The sequence below is a fragment of the Lissotriton helveticus genome, chromosome 10 (genome assembly GCF_964261635.1).
Source record: "Lissotriton helveticus chromosome 10, aLisHel1.1, whole genome shotgun sequence".
NCBI lineage: Eukaryota > Metazoa > Chordata > Amphibia > Caudata > Salamandridae > Lissotriton > Lissotriton helveticus.
In genome coordinates, this window is record NC_136071.1 from 1,175,593,724 (window position 1) to 1,175,619,799 (window position 26,076).

Here is a 26,076-nt window from a genome sequence, read left to right on the forward strand (position 1 = left end):
CAAGCTACAGAAAAGACTACAACGCATCCAGAACGCCTCCGCCCGACTCATCCTGGACATCCCTCGACGCAGCCACATCTCCGGCCACCTGAGGAACCTGCACTGGCTCCCCGTCAACAAGTGGATCACGTTCAGGCTCCTCACCCACGCACACAAATCTCTCCTCAACCTGGGCCCCCAAGTACCTCAACGACCGCCTGACCTTCCACACGCCCACCCGCCAGCTACGGTCCGCCAGCCTCGCCCTCGCCGCCGTACCACGCATCCGAAGAGCCACCACCGGAGGCAGATCCTTCTCCTACCTGGCTGCCAAGACATGGAACTCCCTCCCCATCCACCTTCGGCTGACCCAGGACCACCTCGCCTTCAGGAGACAACTCAAGACCTGGCTGTTCGAGCAGTAGCGGCCTCCCTCCCCCAAGCGCCTTGAGACCCTTCCGGGTGAGTAGCGCGCTATACAAGTGTTATGATTGATTGATTGATTGATAGCGTGGGGCGAGGTACCAGCCTGTCAAACTGTGATGAATGCATTACATTGATGGAGGCCCCAGTGTCGATCAGCGCCCTCACAGCTGTGCCGTTAATCTCCACTGTACACATCGGCGGGGGCCTTTTCCGGTTACCCTCTCTCCGAGCAAACGAGATGGTAAATACCTTGCTGTCATATTCATCACCGGCATACAGTCTCTGACTGCCACCTACCGGTGGCCCCTTGGTCTTGTCCTCTTCAATTGATAGCTGCCACAGGGAGGATCTTGCCTTGCCTTTGTTTCCTGGTCGGGACCTTGTGCCTCGCTGCGGCACACTTTGGCGAAGTGATTTATGCGTCCGGTGGGCAGGAGTTCGGCACTCAGTGTTCTGTGCCGCAGTTGCCACACCGTCCCTCCGATAGTTTCGCCCCACTGGGTATGTGGGTTGAGCAGGACACCTTTGTATGGCATCTACTAGCTCTTCCTTCAATTTGATAGTGTGGCGTGTGTCCGCTTGGTCCATTCACCTCACTAGGGTCACCTCCATCTCAACTGCTCAGGTGTCTGCCAGTTTGTGCGACCTTAGTAGCACCAGTATGGTCTCCGAGGTGATCCCAGGTTGGTGCAGAATTAACCATCCGGGGGCTGCCGACTTGCAGGCTTGTATTCATTAAGCCCTGATTTAATCCGGCTTGTCAATGCCAGTACACGTGCTCGCCAGCTTCAGCAGCCATGGGTAGAATACACCCACTGACTCATCTTCATGCTGCCTGTTTGCATCGCTCATAGTCAGGGTTCAGTTGTGGGTCAAAGTGTCTGTTCAAAGCATCCACCTCTGCGTCGAACTCTACATCGTCTTTTGTGTTGGGCAGGGTCTCAAAGAGATCATACATTTCTGCCCCACCAAAGTGAAGCAAGAGAGACCTTTTGACTGCGCCATCTTTTCCTCTTGTGGCACAGACGTAGTGCTGTAGGCCCCCGACTCGCTGTTGCCAGTTTGGCGCAGCGGTTGCGGGGTCCGCCAGCCCTCTGAATGGTGGCAGCACTGTGACTAAGGCATGGGTCGCTGTCGGCTGTGGTACTTGCTCCTGTTGCACGGACATTGTGTGGCAGTGGAAGTGTCCGTGCACAGTCCTGTACTGCCAGTCGACAGTTATCTGGTACCCTTACCTCTATACAAATTTCTTGTTTGGCGCCTTATCGTCTTTGGTGGTTGGTCTATACAACTCTAGACAGTCCCCTACCAATGATTAATTTGTGTTCCACTTTTTTTTTCTCACACAAGACTCCTCTCAGGCGTGCAGCCACTGCAATGTCCAGGTTTCACTCTTGTCTCCTTTTAACCGCTTCCGTGCGGCGCCGATTCCGCCCCTGTGCTGGACATTCCAGAACAGGGTGCGGTCGTGACGGAACCGTTCCGTCATCAGCACAGCTCAGCCGTGACTGATGATGGAACGGTTCCGTCACAAGCATCGAAGGGGTTAATATATAATCGTCCTTTCTTTTGTTTTGTGTTTTTTACGCAAGCCTAGTTATAGCCACTCTCTCTCCCCGGGCGGCAGTCCTCTCTTTCAGGAGTTTGCTGGGGCCGCCGCATGGTGCTTCCTAATCGAATATTTTAAAGCTTGGACTAAGTAACTGCTTTCAGCTGGAAGAGCATGTTTTTTTGGTCACGCCTGAGCAATGCATGCGCTGTTCTGCTTTGGTATGCTGTATTCAGGTAGGAATTTGAAGCTCAGGCCACTCTCCGCCCATATTTTTCATTGGCTTGTGTCATTGTCCTCTGTAAACTGTGCTGTTCATTGGTCAATAGGCTTAGTAGTCCCACCTTAGTACCGCCTTGTCTCATTTTGTAACCTCCCATGGCAACACTCCTTTTACAATTGTTGTTACTCTGTAGGCTTTAATTACAGCCTCCGAGCACTATTTTTTCAAATAGCTCTCTCCTGCCTTGGATGTTGCAGACAGGATACGCTCTCTCCTAATGCTTTTTTTTATATATATAGCACGCATTTGCAATGCAGTAGGTCTCGCATTTGCGAGAGTTTAAGCTATAGGCATTGTAAATGACAAAGTCTTTAATTTACCTGTTTTAAAAACAACACATAAATAAAAGGCATTGTCATTTACAAGGCCAATAGCTCTAACTCTCGTAAATGCAAGACCTATTGCATTGTAAATGCTTGTTTGAAAAGAGGATATAGGATCTGTCGAATGTCATTTGAAACTAATGCATTCCAGGCACAAACCTTTAAATGACATTGTGTGCTCCTGGGCACACCACTTTACCTCCCTCACCTGCCTCGGTGATCATAAAAGAGCCAGACGGAAAGCAAGCCCTAAGGAATGGAAGGCATGACTGACCTCCTTGTGGACAATCTCAGACATTTTGTCCACACATCACCCTTGATTGCGCATGAGCTCCTTGTGCCCTGGAGCGACTTTGGAGGGGTCTCGTTAGACTAATGGGCGCATGCATTGTTGTAGGTGCACAGGAGCATGCGCTGCCTCGTTAATGGCGCAGTGTGCCGGGCAGTAATGCACGGGCGCATTAATGACCGCGGCAGAGCCGAGGCTTGTAGCTCTAATGGGGGTAACGCGCCACTCCTCACCTGAGGCCGGCCAGGGGGTCTCGCAGGGACTGCCCGCAGGAGGGCACCGCAGGACCGTGGACGTGCAGAGCGGGCACTTGTGCAGCTTCACTTGGTGCTGTCTGTCCTTAGACAAGAGAGGAGATCCGTGCCGGGCAGCAGTTTCCTTAGACAAGAGAGGAGATCCGTGCCGGGCAGCAGTTACCCCAGGGGGGGTTCTGCTGCTGTGCTAGTGCCCCCCTGCACCACCAGAGAGCACTATGCATCTCTTGACTCCTCGGGGAGGTGGCGTCATTGTCCTGGTCATGAGCTGGGAGGGCGCGCATGGCCGGGAGCTACTACAAACCAAACTTCCTTAGCTGATGTAATTTAGGGTTTAAAAAAAAGTGATGTCATTTGCCCTGAAGGTGCCAGTTCTGGTGTGGCAGACCCACGCCATGGGAGCTCAGCTGCGTCATCCTTTGAAGCCCGGTTATCTGGTGCAAAGATCTGAGTGCGGCTGTTGGGCGTGTGCGCCAGGTCTTCGTAGAGTGCCTCGAGGTCAGTGTGCGGCTCATAGGCTCCAGGTCTCCGTAAGGCGCCTCGAGGTCAGTGTGCGGCTCATGGGCCCCAGGTCTCCGTGAGGCGCCTCAAGGTCAGTGTGTGGCTAATGGGCTCCAGGTCTCCGTAAGGCACCTCAAGGTCAGTGTGCGGCTCATGGACCCCAGGTCTCCGTGAGGTGCCTCAAGGTCAGTGGGCGGCTCATGGGCCCCAGGTCTCCGCAAGGCGCCTCGAGGTCAGTGTGCGGCTCATGGGCCCCAGGTCTCCGCAAGGCGCCTCAAGGTCAGTGTGCGGCTCATGGGCTCCAGCTTTCCGTGAGGTGCCTCGAGGTCATTTTGCAGCTCATGGGCCCCAGGTCTCCGTAAGGCGCCTCGAGGTCAGTGGGCGGCTCATGGGTCTCAGGTCTCCCTGATGTGCCTCGAGGTCAGTGTGCGGCTCATGGGCCCCAGGTCTCCATAAGGCGCCTTGAGGTCAGTGTGCAGCTCATGGGCCACCCATATGGTGGAAATTGAGTGTTCTATCTATGTTCTGCCAGTGTTTCATTCATTCCCGCAATCCACCAATCTTCCCAAAGTAACTTATCCATTCACCAACTAATCTCTTCCCAAGCCAGCCATCCATCCACCCATCCACACTCTCAAACTCATGTAATAATAATAATAATGATGATGAATGAAAAGACCATTGCAGGTATGGGCCAGGCAAATTGGTTTTGCCAATGCTTTTTGATTGCAGCAGCTCATCATTAACTAATATAGTCCAGTATATCTGATAGAGACATCTAGCCGCAGATTACTTAACTTAGAATATCACCCCAGGCGTCAGACTGGATCTGGAAAATCTTTTTTCCCCAGCAATACCTCTGCGAGCCAGGAGGTGGCCTCCCCTGGTCCTTCCCGACGTCGTCCACGGAAGTGACGTCAATGGAGCCATATAAGCCACTCACGGAGTGCTGACGTCAGTTTTCTTCTTTTCCGCGTCCTAACGCGGATCCGGGAAAGTAATACCTCGGGCCTGTTATTGTTTTTTACAGGTCTTTTCGCATCCAGGAACAGTGTGTTTGATGCCCTTTGTGGGCTCCAAACCGTGGCGGTCCTGCTTGCGACAGATGTCAGCGACTGACCCTCCCATAATCTGTATATGGTGCTTGGGAGACCACCATGACTCAGTGGAGTGCGACGTTTACCGCCCACTGCGGCCGCAATCACTGCAGGAACGTTGCATAAAGCTGCTGTCTGCCCAGATGGCACGAACGGACCCCTCACAACGCAGGTCTCCTTCTCCAGCGGAGTCGTACACACAGCGCCAGTCCTCACCGGGGGACGTTCTTGTTCGGGCCGGTCCCAGAACCATCGCCATCATTCGCTTTCCGCAGGTAAGCATTTGCTCCCCCTCCCTGGCGCGCCTCCGGGCCTCACAGGGGGAGAGGGAGGGGGGGGGACTCAGGTTGGGAGACCGCCGGTCGGTTTACCCTCGGTTCCAACCGAGTGCCCTGACTCTGACACCAGAGTCGCCACAATGTCTGGACACGGCCCGGAGGGGCATCCCACGATGTCTAGCCCTTCCATAGCGCCGTAGCACACCCTTTCGAGGCTCCATGCGGCATCTCTGGAGGTGGCTGCGGCGCGGTGCATGACACCACTTTGGTGTTCTCTCTCCCTGCAGGTTTCCACCTCGGGGAATGTTGAAACGATACCGGTCCGACACCGAGCGATCAAGGCCTTTTCGGAGGTCGCCGACGCCGGCTCCACTCGAAGAGTCGAAGCCTTTTTGAAGGTTGCCGGCTCCACTCGAAGGGTCGAGGCCTCTTTGGAGGTCGACAACTTTGGCGCGACTCGAGGCCTTTTCAGAGGTCGCCAACGCCGGGTCGACTCGAGGAATCGAGGTCTTTTCAGAGGTCGCAGACGCCGTCTCGACTCGACGAGTTGGGCCTCTTCGGGCGGTCGAGGCCTTTTCGGAGGTCGCGGATGCTTGTTCCACTCCGCCAGTCGGGGCCTTTTCAGGGGTCTCCCATGCCGGCTCGACGCTGATCGACACCGGTGCCGTCTCCAGCTTTATTGTTGGAGGATGTGGTCCAGGTGGGTTCACTAAACCCTGAGTCATTTCACTGCTCTCCAGAGCAGGCGCCAGTGGAGCATTGGGCTACTCATCCTGCTGCTGAGACTCTATTAAGTGGCCGGTTTAGCCGGCGTCCATCACCTTCTGATGACTTGCTCTCATCGTCTCATGGGGCCACAGAGGCTAGTGGGACGTTTGTTAGGGCTGTTTGCAGGGCTGTAGACATTTTAAAGATGAAGCCGCCCTCAGTCTCCAGTCCTTCCTAGCCTGTGCTGGATATTCTTCACCAGGGCTCGAGGTACGTGGAACCATTGTTACCTTTTGCGGAGTCATTGTTTGACATCCTTCACGGAACGTGGGCAAGGCCCTCCTTGGGAGACCCGGTGGATCGTGCTGTGGCACATCGCCATCGGCCGGCTACCAATGACCCCGCCTGTTTGACCCTCCGTCCTGGAGCTGGAGGACTTGTGCTTCAGGCAGCTCTCTCTGTCACTCCTGTTCAGTTGCATCCTCCCACTCGGGAGTCTCGGTGGTTGGAGTCATATGGCCGTGATGTGTCTGCATCGGCCAGCTCGGGACTCCGGTTCCTCAACACGTTGTGTATTTGCTCGGGCTACATTTGCCCTTTGGGACGCTGTTGAACGCTCCTCCACTCTTGCCGGAGCACTCTTGTGCCGATCTGACCCGCCTAATCAGTGAGGCCATGATGTGGCATACTTTTCAATTCGGTCTGCCATGGACACCACGGACTCGGTGGGTCGTGCTAAGGCCAGGTCGGTTGCCATACGCCACCATGCGTGGTTGCATGATGGTATTTTCCAAAAGCATGTTCAGGAGCGGCTTAGAGACAGGTCTTCCCTGGCACGGCCCCTGGTTCCTTGTTTCTTGCAGGACACGGGGTCCGGTTTGTCCCTTTCTGTCCTGTGTATATTCCTAGTTCTCAAGGAGTTGCTTTTGTCTATGCCTTTCTGCCACTGGATCTATGCTCCACCCCTGATGTTTTTTCTGAGTGTGAGTTCTTACTCCCATTCTGGCACAGGTGCTTCTTTAGGTAGCATTACTGTGTGTGTATTCTTCTCGCTGTTCTCCCTTTTCGTAGACTGTGACAGTCTTTGACAGTGTAGACTTTTGGCGCCAGGCTCCTGTCTGTGCCTTCTCTCGGTCCTTTATGGGTAGTCTTATGGTTCATGTTTCCGCCTGTCTCACAGGAGACCAGGATTCTTCCCCCTCGGGGAGCAGTTATTTTTTCTGCATTCTTACCTGTTATGCAGCACACTGGTGCCGTGGTACCACTTGCATGACCCCTATTTAGGATTTAGACACTCCCCATACGTGTGTCGACATTCTTGCCTCTTTGTTTGTATATGGTGGATTCTACACGCTACTGGGGTGCTCGCTTACTAGGTCTTTTTGCCATAGTGTCAGACATTCTTGCTTACTCTTTCCCTTGGGATAGTTTCCTCTATGTGTTCATAGCTTTGCAGGTTATCCACTCACAGTGGCGCCTTTTAATTTGTTTGGCTGCATGCCTACCTCCTGAGCTTTTGCTCAATGGTGGATCCTCTGTCTCTGTTGGCACTAGGCTCTTGGCTTGGCCCTGCCACCGTTGTTACATGTCCTAGGGAGTACACATTAAGGTGTTTTTTCTTACACTCACGGGCCTCATGCTGCTGCTCCTGTTCTTGGGAGGACAGTCTTCCGACAGTCCCCTGTTTCTTGTGGCTTCCATTGTGGTGTATGTTCAGGCGGTATGCTCTAACGTTGTCATGTTGTTTTGACCCTTGAATTCTTGGATTATATGGGCCGGTGCTGGAATCCTTCTTTGAAGGTCTCACTGCATCGTTTCTTACTTTAGCACGGAACTTTCTAGTTCTGTTTTCCTTTTGTCTGTGTCCGGGTGACCGAGGTCTCACACCGTCCCTCGTCGGATTTGGTGTGTTTACCATCCCTTGTTCATGCTCCTTAATGTGGGTCATGGGTCTAATCTCCGTTGTCCTGGCATTGCGGTTTCCACCGTATTTCGTCAGCAGTTGACGAATATGTTCTCCTGGAACTTGGTAGTTGTTTCGCAGACCCTCCTCCTATGGGTTATGGCTTTGGTATCTATTCTAAGTTAAGGAATCTGCATCTAGATGTCTCAATCAGATGGAAGAGTTACTTACCTTTGGTAACTATATATCTGGTAGAGACGCAGTCTTGCCGCAGATTCCTTAACGCCCGCCCATCCTCCACGCTCTGCGAAGGCCTTTTCATATGGTGATTTTTCACCTAGCTCCCACCTTTCTGGTGGCCTTGGTCTTCCGGAGGTGTGCTCTCGCACCTCACTCTGGGGTAGGGTGTGTGTTTTCCTGCCTGGGGCTCTTTGGCCTCCCCTCTGTCCTGGTGTTTGGTTGGTGACGTGTTCTCGCACCTTCCTTTGGCGCAGGGGGGGCTGTTTGGCTTTTGTGCCCTTTGGCTCTCCACTCCGTCCACGTTTTTCACTGCCTTCTCATTTTGTTCCACCTGTGATCTTCATGTGTGCAGTTATTTTGTTTTTTATTCCCCCCCCCCACCACCACCCTCGCCTGTGCCTCCTTCTTTTTATGGCAGTTGGTTGGGTTGGGTTCTCTTTGGTGCTACAGTCTTTCAATCTTTGAAGGGTGTGTGTAGTGAACTTTCCTGTGGTCGTTCACTTCTAGTCACTTGTTTTGCGACATGTTGCTTCGATATTGTGGTTCTTTTCATTTCCCTCCTGTGGTGACAAGCTGTGCCTGGCTTGTTATATCTTTTATGCCGCAGCCGTTGCCCCCCTTGAGGTGGGGCACCTTTTGGCGATTTGTTGGGCCCTTGCTTGCAGCAAGTGCTCTGGGAGCTTACTTCAGTCCCTCTGGGTACTGGGTGCTTTTTCTACTTCCTATTGTTTCTCATCCAAATGATTTGACTCTCATTTTCATGTTACTTATTGTTGTTTTTCAACAATGTTGCTCTTTTTTAACACACACTGTTCCTATGCTTTCGCAGTTTTTTGCATGGCTCTGCGTTGTGGCGTGGAAACATTTCCTGTAGAAAACTGACGTCAGCATGCCGGGAGTGGCTTATATGGCTCCATTGACATCACTTCCGTGGTCGACGTCAGGACGGAGCCGGGCGATGCCACTGCCTGGCGTGCAGAGGTATTGCTGGTGAAAAAAGATTTCCGGATCCAGTCTAACGCCTGGGGAGATATTCAAAGTTAAGGAATCTGCGGCTAGTATGTGTCTCTACTAGATATATCATTACCGAAGGTAAGTAACTCGTCCAATGCACATTTCTTTGTAGATGGTTAATGAACCAGGTGGAAGTCTCCGGCCAATAGCTGCTTGGATGTAGAGATGTGATATAGGTTCATATTCTGTAAATTCACACATTTCTTCTTCCTCCTGTTCAGACACAATTCTGTCCTATTGAGCCAAAGCAGCAGTTCTGCTGGATTCTTTCCGTAATCAAGAATGCTTAAGTGTCCCCAACACACATGAGGCATGGAGGGTTACGATTCTACCAAGGAATCCATGTCGGTCACATCTTACGCACCTCACAGAGCAGACCTCACTCACCTACTCCCAAGATACCAGGACTGCCTTAGAGGAAAACTAAGCTTTCACACACGTCCACCTCAAGCCAGAGTAGCATATGATATTGTGCCATCATTAGCTTTTTGTCATTTGCAAGGTGTCCTTCTAAAGTTGTATTGACTGTGTTTAGTTAAAGTGTCTTACACCTTACCAGTTGTGCCCACATATGGTGGTAGCTCCCTACTGGCTGTGAAACTTGACCTGCACTTTTACAAAGTCTAGAAAAGTATCTGCTACAGTTTTCGGGTTATTTTAACCAGAAAATAGTTGCAGATGAGAATGGTCTGAAGCCCACCCCTTTGTCTTACTCCTCCATGATGTCAATAAGAGAAGTCCCCCCTCTCCCTCCCCCACACAGTCTTTGCAATGCATGGTAAAGGAGCAGGCTGGATCACAGGCTGAGAACGACTGTATGTAAATTAAATGGTGTTGAAGCCATCGTTTTTATACTGCAGAGTCCGCGCTTCAGTTGCCACGTGTGCCCTTCTCCCATTCACATCATACAAGGGGAAGTGAGTGGGCATTACACGGATCCAGTGTTTTCAGCCAGTAAGCGTTTTCTGGCTTTCGAAAAGGCTGTAGATGGATTTAAAAGCCAAACAAAGATGGCAGTTGAGGTCAGGAGTTAATTTTCCTAAAAAATCACATTTGATATGTTGCCCCAGTATTGGAACTTTCATAGATTCCCATGCTTTTGTATCATTCCCTGTCGTCCGAATGGGAGTCTCGGTAACAAAATAACATAGCAGTAGGTACAAAAGAGAAAGAAAAAGGCCTAGGCCTCATTCCCTTTTGTAGCATATCCGCCTCTTTTTGTAAATGAGACCAAACTAAGCATCAGTCAATCGGAAGAGCCTCACCCCATAGAACCCTCCTGAAGGAACCTCAGAGCCTCAGATTTTCTACCGCACGTTGTGCTTAGGGAGTCTCCTTTGAGCTCTGCTCAATCTCTACTCTTTTCAGAAGTTTTCTTCAGGATTTCTCTTCAGCATTGTTGGCTGTCCCTTCCAGAATGTCTGATAAGGAGACGAAGAAGGCCCTTTTCAAGCCATGTTCCACCTGTGGCAAGAAAAGTTTGTTTGTTGAGGATAAGCATAAAGATTGTATATATTGCCTCTATCCTGATCATAAGGCTGCGGACTGCAAGATTTGCCGCACCTTTTCTACCAAGACCCTCCGGGATCGTGAGGGTAGGCTTCTTACCTGTCTGCAAAAGTTGAAGTCTAGAAAAGACACAGTCTCCAGTGACAGTGAAGATTCTTCTTCAGCCTCATCTACAAGAAGGTCAGTCAAAACGGGTAGTGCTTCCCCTTCACCTTCTATGGAGCGTTCATCTAAGGCCTCAAAAAAGACCCCCAGAGAGTCTGAGAGCCAGGGTCCGGTCGAATCTCCTCACCATGGTGAAAAGGAGAGGGAAGGACCATCTACACCTTCGGGAATGAAGCCTGATCCAGCCTTCTGAAGACCTTCTTCTAAGTCTTCTGGGAAGTCTGACAGAAGTTCCAAGTCGTCGACAACGCAGATGAATGCTTCGTCGACGAAGGCTTCGTCGACAGTACCAAACTTAAAATGGTACCGTCGACGGGCTCGTCCACGGTACAATCGACGTCGACGGGATTGTCGACGACAGTGTCAGCGGCGTCGACGACGGCAGCGATGACGGCAGTGACGACGAAGAGTTTGTCGATGGTGGTGACGACGACAGTGTCGGCGTCGAGGGCTTTGACGACGAAAACATTGACGACAGCAGAGTGTTGACAGTCTCGTCGTCGACGAAGTCTACTCTGTCTGACGCCGACGACGGCAGTATTACCACATACAACTCGATCATCGACGATTCTGTCATCGACGGAAAGAATCACTATTTCCATGAGACGGATTACACCTGACATGACGTCTCCTAGGAGAGTTACCCCCTTGCCTCCAGCTCTGCTGTTAGAGGAGGATGATGACGACTCAGATGATGACGATCAGGACTCATATGGATATGTAAACAGTCCATCTCAGCTTCTGGGTAAATGCCAGGAGACGGATTCCGAAGGGGAGTACTGGCAGGAATGTGGGTATCCTCATTCTGCTCAGCCACAACAGTATTCGAGGCAAGACATGGTGTCTGTACCATCTTCTCTCTTGCAGGATCTCCACAACATGCTGCAGGATTACAAATCTAGATGTTCACAGCCGACTACGCAAGCCCTGCCAGTCCCTACGGCCACTGCAATGGTTTCTCCAGAATTGCCGAATCAGGTGATATCTCAGCCGCAGACACCGGTTCCACAGGTACCTTCGATACCACTGGACACTCATGATGATTCCTCGGATGAGGATCAAAACTTTGATGGCAGACCTGATCAAGGTGTAGAATGGGACGAGTATGTCATGCCAGACCCAGCTTCACCATGTCGGGATCAGGTGGACTCCCCGCCAGTGGATATAGGGGGGTTCCATAAGCTGATGGAGAGGGCGTCTAGCAGATTCAAGCTACCAATGCCTTCTGTTGCCACCGAATGTTTTTCATGACTTTAAAGAGCCTTATAAAAAGACTACTAGATCTATCCCTATTGTCCAACATGTTTGGGAGGAAGGCCTTAAAGCAATGAAGAATCCAGCGACAGTAGTCCCTGTACTACCGCGCCTCAACAAGAAATACAAAGCACCTGGGGATGGTCCGGCGTCTTTGACTTGCCCCCCTAAAACCGGACTCGGTAATTTCACAAGCAGCACAGAGGAAGTCACGCAACCCTTCAGCTCCTTTGACAACTCCTCCAGATAAAGAGGGCAGGAGATTAGACAACGCTGGGAAGAGGTTCTCTTCAATGGCTAGTCTTTTGGTGCGGCAGCAAATGCCTTGGCAATATTGGGCAGGTACGATCGCCAACTATGGTGTCACGTTTCACCACCTTTGGATCAACTTCCTTCAGAATCAAAAACAGAAGCGAAGAAGATTTTACAAGAAGGGGAAGCAACGTCAATGGAAATTATAGACTGTGCCATGGACATCGGCACAACAGCCTTTCATTCATGGGCGGGTGCTGCAGTCCCTCGTCGCCAGGGATGGCTCAAGGCTACTTGGTTCAGACCTGAAATCCAGAATAAGATCCTGGATCTACCTTTCGATGGAGAGGCACTGTTTGGAAAGTTTATAGATGACACTCTCCAGGATATTAAAAAGGACACCGAGACAGCGAAGTCTCTGGGTATGCTTCAGTACCGTAAAGCTCCACTCGGAGGTTCCGGAGGCAAGAGTTCCACGTACAGAGGCTCTTACCAGCAGCAACGGTACTCATCATATGGAGCAGGTTCGCAACAGTACCGCCAGCCTTATCAGCAAAGACAAGGCCAGTCCTCGAATTTCTCAAGATCTAATAATAGAGGAAAGCAAGCTCGCCAAGGACGTGATACGTCCAAGAGGCAATAGCGGCCTCCTGGCTCTTCCTACTGTGCCCACCTCCACAAGATCATCAGTAGGAGGCAGGGTATCTCAATACCTTCAGAATTGGTCATAGATAACATCAGACCGTTGGGTGCTAAACATCATTCGAAAGGGCCATACTTTGGAATTTACACAAATCTCACCATCCAAGCCCCCGGCCACCATCCCATCGAAACATCTGCGTCTTCTGCGGCTCGAAGTTCATCAGATGCTCCTGAAAGGTGCTATAGAGCCGGTCCCCTCCGCTCAAAGAGAAGGATTCTATTCCAGGTTCTTCCTGATAAGGAAGACGCTAGAGAAATGGCGCCCCATTTTAGATCTCAGGGAGCTCAACACCTATCTCATCTCCCTGTCTTTCTGGATGGTCTCACTTCAAGACATACTACGTCTCATCAATCCAGGGGATTTCATGGCCACGCTCGATCTTGAAGATGCGTACTTTCACATACCGATTCACCCGGCACACAGAAGGTTTCTACGATTTACAGTAGCCAAGAGCCACTTTCAATTCAGGGTTTTACCCTTTGGTCTTCGCTCAGCCCCAAGAATCTTCACCAAGGTGCTGGCACCAGTTGCAGCGTTTCTACGGAAGAATCACTTTCAAGTCTTACCTTACCTGGACGACTGGTTGCTGAAGGCTCCGTCCAGGGGGGCCGCGAGGGAAGCGGTCGACGCATGTACAAACCTTTTTCAGAATTTGGGTCTCACTCTAAACAATGAGAAATCATCTCTGGTTCCGCCCAGGACTGCACGCTTCCTGAAGGCCATCTTGGACTCGAATCTCAAAAAAGCTTTCCCAACCTTGGAGAGGCAGGAAAAACTGCAGACCATGGCGCTAGCCTTAAGAAGAAGAAGGTATCTTTCAGTACGCCGTTACAAATCTCTTCTAGGAGTGATCTCTTCATGCATTCCTCTGATTCCACACTGCAGATTGAGGATGCGTCCTCCTCAGGAGCAGCTGGACATCCAGTGGAGACAAATTCACGGTTCGTTCGACGACAAAGTGACCATCACCTTGGCAATGAGAAAAGCTGCCTTGTGGTCGACAAAGCAGGAGAACTTATCCCAAGGTCTATCCTTCGTAAGCGATCCGTCTCCTCAGGTTGTGACGGCGGATGCGTCATAGGACGGTTGGGGAGCAGTACTGCAGGATCTGCATGCCATTGGACATTGGTCACCTCAGAGCCGTCTGCTTCACATCAATCTCTTGGAACTCGGGGCAATCAAACTGGCTCTTCAAGCTTTTCTTCCTCAACTAGGAGGTTTGAAGGTTCTCATCCGGACGGACAACACCACGACCATGCATTACATAAACAAAGAAGTAGGAACCAGGTCTCTCCCGTTATCTCAGGAAGCTCAGGAAATCTGGGAATGGCCGATCCTTCACGGGATTTCACTGCAGGCGGAACATCTGCCAGGGATCTTAAACGAACATGCTGACAGACTAAGCAGGCTATCCTCAGTCAGTCACGAGTGGGAACTGAACCAGCGAGTTATGGACAAGGTTTTCCAACAGTGGGGCAAGCCTTCAATAGATCTATTTGCCACACCGACCAACAAGAAATGCCGGTCTTATGCAAGCAGGCTTCACCATCAAGGATCATTGGGGAATGCACTTTTGATAGCCTGGTCAGGGACATTTGTTTATGCCCTTCCCCCATTCCAATGATCCCGAGACTTATCAGGAAAATCAAGGTGGAGCCATGCAAGATGATCTTGATAGCCCCTGCTTGGCCGAGACAGTTCTGGTTCACGGAACTCCATCTGTTGTCGCTTGTTCCTCCTCTTCCCTTGCGAACCATTCCGGACCTTCTCACAATGTCCGAGGGGCAAATTTGGCATTCGGATCCAGCTTCATTGCATCTGACAGCATGGCTCCTGAGTAGCGAGAATTCATTTCCTTCCCATCTCAAATGAAGTAGGAGAGGTTCTTTCCCAGGCTAGAGCTCCTTCCACAAATAAGACTTACTGTTTAAAATGGAAAAGATTTTCCATTTGGTGCTGGAAAGAAGGTGTTGACCCTTTCTCTTCTCAACCTCATCAACTTCTGCCTTATCTTTTGTCCTTCGCTAAGACGGGACTGGCCCATTCATCCATAAAAGTTCACCTGGCAGCGATTTCTCGGTACAGATATTCTGCGTCTGGACCTTCTCTTTGGTCTTCTAGGATAATTAAACAGTTTCTTAAAGGATTGTTCCGTGTCTATCCCCCAGTGAGGCCTCCACCTCCTACTTGGCAACTGAATTTGGTCCTCACACAGCTCATGAAAGACCCATTTGAAGCAATACATCGAAAGGACATGAAATTCCTTTCACGGAAATTGGCTCTCCTTCCTGCCCTCACATCAGCGAGACGCATTGGGGAGTTGCAGGCTCTCACAATTCAGGAACCGTTTCTCCAATTCAAAAGGAATACAGTAATCTTAAGAACTAATCCGAGGTTCATACCCAAAGTGCCCTCGGACTTTCACCTGAATGAGCCAATTATTCTTAAATCTTTCTTTCCTCACCCTTCCACACCAGCGGAGAGGTCACTGCATTCTCTGGATGTACAACGATGCTTACAATTTTATTTGGATCGCACCAAAGGATTTCATAAATCTTCCCAATTGTTCATTGCTTTTGGTGGTCCTCGCAAGGGCCTCCCTCTTTCAAAACAAAGTATTGCGAGATGGATTTCCAGTGCCATTCTCCATTGCCATTCGACAGCGGGTAAGCCGCTGACCAGCAGAATTAGAGTGCATTCCACAAGATCGGTGGCTTCTTCGACAGTTCTCTTCGTGGGAGAGCACATCGGAGACATTTGCAGGGCTGCGACTTGGAGCAGCGTGCACACCTTTACAAAGCATTACTGCTTAGAATCCTTGACCCAGCAGATAGGGTGACTGTTACACAACGGCTACAAAAATCTGAGGCTCTGAGGTTCCTTCAGGAGGGTTCTATGGGGTGAGGCTCTGCTGATTGGCTGATGCTTAGTTTGGACTCTTTTACAAAAAGAGGCGGATATGCTACAAAAGGCAATAAGACCTAGGCCTTTTTCTTTCTCTTTTGTACCTACTGCTATGTTATTTTGTTACCGAGACTCCCATTCCGACGACGGGGAATGATACAAAAGCATGGGAATCTATGAAAGTTACCAATACTGGGGAACCAAAGTTACAGGTAAGTAACTTGTTTTCTTATACGGCACAAACAAGGGCCAATGTATACTCTTTGATTCTCTTGTGTGATTTATTTACTAATCTTTAAGTGTTCTCTCTCCATCTTAGGGTGCAGCTCAAGGACCAGCAAGTGTTGACAGCAGAACCTCCGATGACTACATCCTGGTGTCTACAGAAGATGAGGACGCGAGCAGCGGTGCGGTATCAGTGTTACAGCGGGGGTTGCAGGCACCGCCAGAGACGGCCTCCGGAAGTGATGCACCGTACCCCGCCAGTCTTATCTTCAGCGACCCACTCATGGGCAGCAATTCCACTTCCTCCAGTAACCTCAGCTCCAGCCCTGACGACGACAGCAGCAACAGCAAGGATTCCGACTTCACCATTGTTAGTCCATTGGACGTCTAGAGGGCCGTACTCCTCAGAGATGTTGGGGCAGGTGGTGCTGCTCGAGGCGGTGGGTATGCCCTGCTGGACCGGTGTACTCTTTCTGACTTACCTGGATATGATACACAAACTGACCGTGTTGAGCTGCTTGAGACTAAATCTGAAAGTCATGCACAAGTCAAGCAGCACATGAATACGTCACTGGCTGCCTTCTGTGTATCGTTAGTATACATACTCTTTGTGCAGTTCAAAGTGCTCTATAACTTCAGGTAGTTCTGCCTGTATCCTGATCATCTCTGCTGCTCCTCCTTCCTCTTGAATTGCTTCTCCACATTATGAACCGGGTGCTTGAACAGTTTTAGCGTTGCTGTGCTCTGTGTCCTACTTCCTGGTAACTTGGGCAAGGTTCATCGCTCAACAGTCTGCCTTGATCGTTGTAGGAGACAGTGGTACAAGATCTGCCTTTCCATACTGAGGGATGCCCCAGCACCTGAAGTATCTGCAGGCGGCTCATAAAAGTGTAGTGTAGCTGGATAGTCTTCATTCCTTGGAACTCAAGAACCCAGCAGAGCTCGGCCCCTAATACAAAGTTTTGTTCTCGCCAAAGACTCCACTCCCTCAAAGAAAGGCCTCAAGCCTGTTGTTGTACAGAAGATGGGGGTTGGAATCAAAGTTTTAAGGGGAGAATAGTCTTTGCTTGATTAAGTGGAACACCCCCCTACATTGCACCTTTCTTAGTCGTTTGAGATCTTAACCCGCTCTCTAATTTACTAACCCTTTTCCTTCTCTGTTAGTGCAAGTTCAACATTGCAAAGTTAACACCACTCAGAGTTGCGTCCTGTGCCAGAAAACAACCCAGAAGTCTGCATAAATCATTGCAGCAGGGTTTTTATATACTCTCATGAAAACATAGATCTTCGTTGAAAAGTTTATTTTAATTTCACTGTTAGGTGTCTTATTAGAATAGAGCAGGGCTCTTTCCAGAGAAACATCTGACTATAGGTTTATACTTGTTGAACAAACTGCACAACACAGAAATGATGATCAGCACATGTAGTGCTTGTAGGACATCCGTGTTAAGCCATGATATCTCCAGTACCATGGTCAAGGATGTCTTGGGTACCCTGTACCCAGAGGTGGAGCGGCCGCTCTATATACATCTCTGCAAGTCTGCAGTAGGAAAGATTCCAAGAAATGGTGTGTCTGGGATAACGCTCTTGCCATACCTTGAGAAGGGCAACAGAGATTAGACCAGCATGGCGTTAGATTGAATTAAATGGCATGTGCCCATCTGGTATTGAGATCCGTCAGATCCATAAGAACTTAAACCTTCACACTGGTTAGTCTTCATCATGCTTACTCCCTCCAAGCCCGTCTGTTCTCTGTACGATCGTCTAATAATGCCAATATATCCCCACCACTCGTATATCAAGGAGCAGAAAGGTCAGCCACAGCATTGAGATTTATAATCAAGGCTACAGTATGTTGTATCTGCTCTTGACACTGGTTAGTCTTCATTAGGCTCACTCCCTCCAAGACCATCTGTTCTCTGTACGATCGTCTAATAATGCCAATATATCCCCTTCGCTCGTATATTGAAGAGCAGAAAGGTCAGCCACAGCAGAGCCATTTCTAGACAAGACTACAGCCTGTTGTATCTGCTCTTGTAGTCAGTCTGCCACACAGAATCAGCAAGGCGTCTCAGCTCTTCCATCCTAGCTCTCTCGAATCCTCGCTTTGCGTTCCCGGATGGATCATGCTGCAATTTTTTGCAGCTGCTGGGAAGAGGAGCTGGCCACCTCAGGCTGTGCCATGTGCTCTGGTGGGCTTCCAGTGAGCTCATGTATGGCTGTGATGTGCCAGTCGTGTCCTTGCACCTCAGATTTCCCTGTGAAAGGAGGTGGGATCTATCCAGATGAGAGAGATTGGAACATTTTCTCCTATTTGGAGGTGGGGGTCTATCTGTGATAGACAGTCCTCATATCCATCCAAGTGTTACATCAAACAGGTGTCTCAGCTGCAGCAGTAAAGTGGAGGCTACATTTTATGGCCTTCTTCCAGCCTGTTTGATTTACAATTAATTCTGCCTTCTTTTTGTTAATTTGTACAGCTTGTTTCTCCTTCATCTTCCCTCTGTGATAGGAGAGCTTCCACTCAGAGGAACTGCACACTTAGGAAGCTAGAGCCATTAATGGGAAGCCTTGAAATCACAACTCAAATATCCCCCAACCCTAGGTTTACTCTTAGACTTCCATGTCTGTCTAGGTATGTTATGTGCTTTGGGATATCCTTGATTAACTCCCAACTTGAGGGGAAAGGTTTTATTTTTTTCTTTTCTTTACAGCAGTTCTAATTTGTTTGCCATGTGTTGCTTCCCACACTTAGTATCTGATAGAGAAGAGCCTGCATTCTGCCAGACAGACTCAAAATTATGTTTTTATATCAGAGATAAACATGTTTATTAATTCTGAGTGCTCTGGTCCATTGAGCTGTGAATGATGCTCCACTGAAATCCCAGATAGTATTTGATATGTATAAATCTGAGATGCACCCAAGTCCCATGGTGTGAAACCGCGTCCTCTCCTCCCCAAATCCTGGCGAGGGACATTGTTAAGAAAAGGTACACGTGGTCAGATAAAAACCGTGCCTCTTTTTTATATGGTCTTTGCAGCTGCATATACATTGCACATCCAGAAGGAAGAAAAAAGTGTAAAAAAGAAAAAACAATTAGTGCATAATTAAAAGGTAATGTAATAAACATTTAGGTACTGTTGAATAACTCTGAGCCCAGTAGTTACGGTTCAGAACTGACAAACTGACAGGTGTGCATTTTGTTATGCAACACCAGAGGGACTCTTTCCTTCCCCCACTTAAACTAGTAATTAATAATGTGTAATTTCATTTAAATTTTGTAGAACCTTTGATAAGAACAATGTTTTTCCCTCATTCGTTTTTAAAAATAGTATACATTTTTATCTCAGAGCAACAGTCATATGTGTTTGAGGGGATAGGATAGGGCAGGGCAATACAAATCCTGCCCAAAGGTTTTGCAAGATCAAGCAGGTACATACAATGGTCCTTCTACTCTTCCCACAGGCGAACATGAAACCAAACAGTGTCCTTTGGGCAAGAAATAAGTTACATTGTTTTTGGCTAAACACATCTAAGTCAGAAGACCACGCCTGGAGCAGATAGACTAAATAACAGCTTGGCTGTACTCAAGGATGTCTTCTGCTTCCTACAGATCCCTTAGTTTTGGACAGGTGGTACAGGGTATCTGGGATTGTTCTGTTTACATTGCGGTAGGTGCTGTGACACATTTTATCTTTGGACTATTGCATCCAAGACCTGATTATCCTAGTGGACTATTGCCTCCAAGACCTGATTATCCTAGTGGACTATTGCCTCCAAGATCTGATTATCCTAGTGGAATTTTTCATCCAAATCCTGATTGACGTAATGGAATATTGCATCCTAGGCCAGGTGCTGCTAATGGAATATGCTCATTGAGGTGGGTAACCCAATATACCCTTGCGGGCTCGGGCGAAGTATGTAACGTGAAAAGTACCAGCAAGGGGATTTGTTTTGAAGAAAAAATTTCAAGAATCAGATTGTATTTAATACAGAAAAAATAATCTGATTGAACCATATTAGGGGCTGTGTATAATTGATAAGACAAAATCTAAACAAGTCAAATGTAATAAAAATAGCAACACGGGAAATCTTTATGAAAGATAATTGTTTATATAAATCAATAGAGAGAAATTCATAGGGTACAAATGTTATCGTGAATTAAATCATAAAATTTCAAATGTTTAAAGGAATAAATCAATCGACCTCTCAAACATCTGAATATAAGTCCAATCAAGATGAATAACAAATGATTCCTATTGTATTAATAGTGAAAATCAAAAGCGTATTTAGTCAACAACGTAGAAATGGACTTTGGTAGTCGACGTTTCGGTCTTATGATGTTAAATCGCAAGACATTCTTCAGGACAACATGTATTTTGTAGCGGTGACCCCTTGCTCAAGAGAGCTACGTTTTCTAATCGAAAGTTATGACTTGCAACCAATCGCCTGATTTGTGTATGGATTTAAGCAATCTGAATAATTCTTATTTATGCCAGTTAAAACGCTCAGTGATCTTTGATTATTAACTTCTAAAGATGTCGTGGCACAGGGAGTTCATATCATTCAAATCTCAAGGGAATGTTCCTCAACAAACGGGGATTCAGTCACGTCTGATGGGTAAACGTTTACCAATCAGACGTGACTGATTCCCCGTCACAACATCTTTAGAAGTTAATAATCAAAGATCACTGAGCGTTTTAACTGGCATAAATAAGAATTATTCAGATTGCTTAAATCCATACACAAATCAGGCGATTGGTTGCAAGTCATAACTTTCGATTAGAAAACGTAGCTCTCTTGAGCAAGGGGTCACCGCTACAAAATACATGTTGTCCTGAAGAAGGTCCTTTGATTTAACAACATAAGACCGAAACTTCGACTAACAAAGTCCATTTCTACGTTGTTGACTAAAGACGCTTTTGATTTTCACTATTAATACAATAGGAATCATTTGTTATTCATCTTGATTGGACTTATATTCAGATGTTTGAGAGGTCGATTGATTTATTCCTTTAAACATTTGAAATTTTCTGATTTAATTCACGATAAAAAATTGTACCCTATGAATTTCTCTCTATTGATTTATATAAACAATTATCTTTCATAAAGATTTCCAGTGTTGCTATTTTTATTACATTTGACTTGTTTAGATTTTGTCTTATCAATTATACACAGCCCCTAATATGGTTCAATCAGATTATTTTTCTGTATTAAATACAATCTGATTCATGCTAATGGAATATGGCATCAAAGGCCTCATAGTTCTCAGAGTATGTGGGATGAAAAGCTTGATTGTCCTAACGGAACATCGCATCAAAAAACGTATGCTGGGGAACTACATAAAGTGTGATACTGTCAAATAAAGGGCTTTGGGAGGACATTATTGTGATAATCAATAACTTTTTTAAAGATTCCTTGAGGTGTCTATGTTCACAAGGGTCAAAACATCACAAATATGTTTCCCTAGTGTGCTGGTGAATTTCTAGTAATTAGTCTGGAAATAGTTTTTTGTCCCAGTACCTAGTCTGGTCATATGAGGTTCACAATGGAAAACAATAGGCATGTTATTATTAGTGCATCAGGATGGACCTTGGTCTTTTAACATTACTCATGCCACTTGCCACTGTGCCGAATCTCTCATGAATGCAATGATTGAATGTTATTGATCGTTCGCATGTGATGCTCTGTTTGCCAGTCATGCAGAAAGCTGATGGCCATGATTTGATTGGGGGCTCGTATAGTGTAGGTAGTTATAAACTTCTGTAAGAGAATCTAAGCAACTTAATTAAAGAAATGCCAAACTACGCTCTTTGTGTGTTTCCTTTGTGCCGTCAGAAGCTTTTTTACAGCAGAAGACAAGATGCAATGTGCAGAATATGCCTCACACAGGAAGTGCCGTGCATCGACATTCCGTTGCCTTTTGGCTAATCAAACACTGTCGCTTACGTACTCTTGTACCAATTAAAATGCATCCCTCCAAACACAGTCTGCTAGAGAGGGACATCTTCTTCAGGGGATCTCCATTGATAATCATAAGCACTGAATAGTCCCACCCTCGCGTGTGGATCCCAGAACACTTTTTCCATGGCCACATTTGGTGTAGTACTTTTACCGTACTCCGGAAAGGCCAAGAAGTAGATATGACACAAATGCATAATTTAGCAGGCTACATTGAAAATGTAATTTGTTTGTTTGAAAAGATGGAAAGAATTGCATGAAGCCTTAAAAAGGAAACAAAAGTTGCATGCTAAAAGCATCCTTTGCAAGCCCGTTGAGTTTTGCTTGAAAGTGAATGACGGGGAGGGCTAAGGTAAAGTCAAGTATATAGGTTGCAGCAATGTTAGAAGGACAGTGAAACACTGCACCTTTAAGGTGACCCTGACCGCCTGTGTGCCATCATTCCCTGTAGGTGGGAGTTGATGCAGTTATTTTTTCCGGCTCCTGCTGACAGGATCTTGGCACGCTGAGCTTGGCCTCTTTAAGGCCAAAAAATATCAGAACCATTTTAATAATCATTTATGTTCACTTGACATCCTTTGGAGGTGAAATTATTTTTCTATTATTTCATGACTGGAAATATTTTTCTTTTTGTGGAAGATGTCATCTCTTTTGTAAACAGCCCAGATTGTGGCAGAAAATTGGTCAAAGCTCTCCCTCACCAGATCTGTAACCCATGTTTGTAACACCCTCATGATCCCAGAAGATGCCATCACTGGGAAGATTGTCCTGCATGACTGAGGAGGAGGAGAAAAGGCAGCAATCACTGGCTGGGGAGACATCTGGGGGTGAGGAGAGACTACCCCCTCTTCTAGTGCCCTTGTCTCACTCTGAGGATTCCCAAGGGGGAGATCCATAAAGAGAAGGCAAAGTAAGAAACAACTTCCCCAGTAAACATCAAGGACATCAACTTCAAAAAGAGGTACAGCACCTACATGTTCAACATCTAGGACTCATAAGACATTGAGGAGAAGGAAACTACCTACGTCAAGATACTGCTATGCTGTGGAAAAAGAAGACCGTAGAGTGGCTTCAGAGGATGAAAACATGCAGGCTTCCCTCTGAATTAGACTCTGAGTACTCCAGGGTTTGCTTATCTTCTAGACCAGCTTCTTCAGTCATCATAACGAATCTGCATTCTCCCCCACCTCCTCAGCCACCTGAGAAGTCTCTTCCTCCACTATCGGTAATTACTGGGTAAATTCCTCCAGCTGCACTTACTAGGCCTCACCAACCACCTGCTGCTCTAACAAGGCATTCCATATCTCAATCCTGATCTCACCATTGTCAGAACCATTCTAGGTGTCCCAGACGTTCTTGTTCAAGACGTAGATTGGATTCTGTATTCTGATCAAGATCCTACCACACATCCACGTCCAGTGGTTACCTGCTCCTACAGTTTCTCCTCCAGTAAGAATATCTCCAGAGGAAGTCACCAGCATTCAGCTCCAGCCACAAACTCTTCTTTACCCATTCTGAAGTAGAGCCCATTGACACCAGAAAGTGGACTTTTACTACCACAGTGCCGCGTCCTGCACTATCTACTGCTCCTGGAGTAGAGCCCATTGAGACTAGAGAGTGGGCTTTTACTACCACAGTGCCGCGTCCTGCACTATCTACTGCTCCTGGAGTAGAGCCCATTGAGACTAGAGAGTGGGCTTTTACTACCACGGTGCTGCGTTCTGCACTATCTACTGCTCCTGGAGTAGAGCCCATTGAGACTAGAGAGTTGGCTTTTACTACCACGGTGCAGGGTTCTGCATTATCTACTGCTCCTGGAGTAGAGCCCATTGAGACTAGAGAGTGGGCTTTTACTACCACAGTGCCGCGTCCTGCACTATCTACTGCTCCTGGAGTAGAGCCCATTGAGACTAGAGAGTGGGCTTTTACTACCACGGTGCTGCGTTCTGCACTATCTACTGCTCCTGGAGTAGAGCCCATTGAGACTAGAGAGTGGGCTTTTACTACCACAGTGCCGCGTTCTGCTATATCTACTGCTTTTGCATTAGAGCCCATTGAGACTAGATAATGGGCTTTTACTACCACAGTGCTGCGTTCTGCACTATCTACTGCTCCTGGAGTAGCGCCCATTGAGACTAGAGAGTGGGCTTTTACTACCACGGTGCAGGGTTCTGCATTATCTACTGCTCCTGGAGTAGAGCCCATTGAGACTAGAGAGTGGGCTTTTACTACCACAGTGCTGCGTTCTGCACTATCTACTGTTCCTGGAGTAGAGCCCATTGAGACTAGATAATGGGCTTTTACTACCACAGTGCCGCGTTCTGCACTATCTACTGTTCCTGGAGTAGAGCCCATTGAGACTAGATAATGGGCTTTTACTACCACGGTGCTGCGTTCTGCACTATCTACTGCTCCTGGAGTAGAGCCCATTGAGACTAGAGAGTGGGCTTTTACTACCACAGTGCCGCGTTCTGCTATATCTACTGCTTTTGCATTAGAGCCCATTGAGACTAGATAATGGGCTTTTACTACCACAGTGCTGCGTTCTGCACTATCTACTGCTCCTGGAGTAGCGCCCATTGAGACTAGAGAGTGGGCTTTTACTACCACAGTGCCGCGTCCTGCACTATCTACTGCTCCTGGAGTAGCGCCCATTGAGACTAGAGAGTGGGCTTTTACTACCACAGTGCCGCGTTCTGCAATATCTACTGCTTTTGGATTAGAGCCCATTGAGACTAGAGATTGGGCTTTTACTACCACAGTGCTGCATTCTGTACTATCTACTGCTTCTGGAGTAGAGCCCATTGAGACTAGAGAGTGGGCTTTTACTACCACAGTGCTGCGTTCTGCACTATCTACTGCTCCTGGAGTAGCGCCCATTGAGACTAGAGAGTGGACTTTTACTACCACAGTGCCGCGTTCTGCAATATCTACTGCTTTTGGATTAGAGCCCATTGAGACTAGAGATTGGGCTTTTACTACCACAGTGCTGCATTCTGTACTATCTACTGCTTCTGGAGTAGAGCCCATTGAGACTAGAGAGTGGGCTTTTACTACCACAGTGCTGCGTTCTGCACTATCTACTGTTCCTGGAGTAGAGCCCATTGAGACTAGATAATGGGCTTTTACTACCACAGTGCCGCGTTCTGCAATATCTACTGCTTTTGGATTAGAGCCCATAGAGACTAGATAATGTGCTTTTACTACCACGGTGCCGCGTTCTGCACTATCTACTGTTCCTGGAGTAGAGCCCATTGAGACTAGAGAGTGGGCTTTTACTACCACGGTGCAGGGTTCTGCATTATCTACTGCTCCTGGAGTAGAGCCCATTGAGACTAGAGATTGGGCTTTTACTACCACAGGGCTGCATTCTGTACTATCTACTGCTTCTGGAGTAGAGCCCATTGAGACTAGAGAGTAGGCTTTTACTACCACAGTGCCGCGTCCTGCACTATCTACTGCTCCTGGAGTAGAGCCCATTGAGACTAGAGAGTGTGCTTTTACTACCACGGTGCTGCGTTCTGCACTATCTACTGCTCCTGGAGTAGAGCCCATTGAGACTAGAGAGTGGGCTTTTACTACCACAGTGCTGCATTCTGTACTATCTACTGCTTCTGGAGTAGAGCCCATTGAGACTAGAGAGTGGGCTTTTACTACCACAGTGCCGCGTCCTGCACTATCTACTGCTTCTGGATTAGAGCCCATGGAGACTAGAGAGTGGGCTTTTACTACCACAGTGCTGCGTTCTGCACTATCTACTGTTCCTGGAGTAGAGCCCATTGAGACTAGATAATGGGCTTTTACTACCACCGTGCCGCGTTCTGCAATATCTACTGCTTTTGGATTAGAGCCCATAGAGACTAGATAATGTGCTTTTACTACCACGGTGCCGCGTTCTGCACTATCTACTGCTCCTGGAGTAGAGCCCATTGAGACTAGAGAGTGGGCTTTTACTACCACAGTGCTGCATTCTGTACTATCTACTGCTTCTGGAGTAGAGCCCATTGAGACTAGAGAGTGGGCTTTTACTACCACAGTGCCGCGTCCTGCACTATCTACTGCTTCTGGATTAGAGCCCATGGAGACTAGAGAGTGGGCTTTTACTACCACAGTGCTGCGTTCTGCACTATCTACTGTTCCTGGAGTAGAGCCCATAGAGACTAGATAATGTGCTTTTACTACCACGGTGCCGCGTTCTGCACTATCTACTGTTCCTGGAGTAGAGCCCATAGAGACTAGAGATTGGGCTTTTACTACC

At 48.0% G+C, this 26,076-nt stretch overlaps 1 protein-coding gene across 1 annotated transcript in view; it reads left to right on the forward strand.

Moving 5' to 3' along the window:
• TBC1D5 (TBC1 domain family member 5) overlaps positions 1-21,664 on the forward strand; it is a 1,704,599-nt gene extending 1,682,935 nt beyond the window's left edge. Inside the window, exons 26-27 of the mRNA XM_078664018.1 lie at positions 15,951-19,737; positions 21,114-21,664. Coding sequence (XP_078520144.1) covers positions 15,951-16,247 — 297 coding nt within the window. The 3' untranslated portion in view covers positions 16,248-19,737; positions 21,114-21,664. The remainder of the gene's footprint in view (positions 1-15,950; positions 19,738-21,113) is intronic.
• Positions 21,665-26,076: the final 4,412 nt, after the last annotated feature.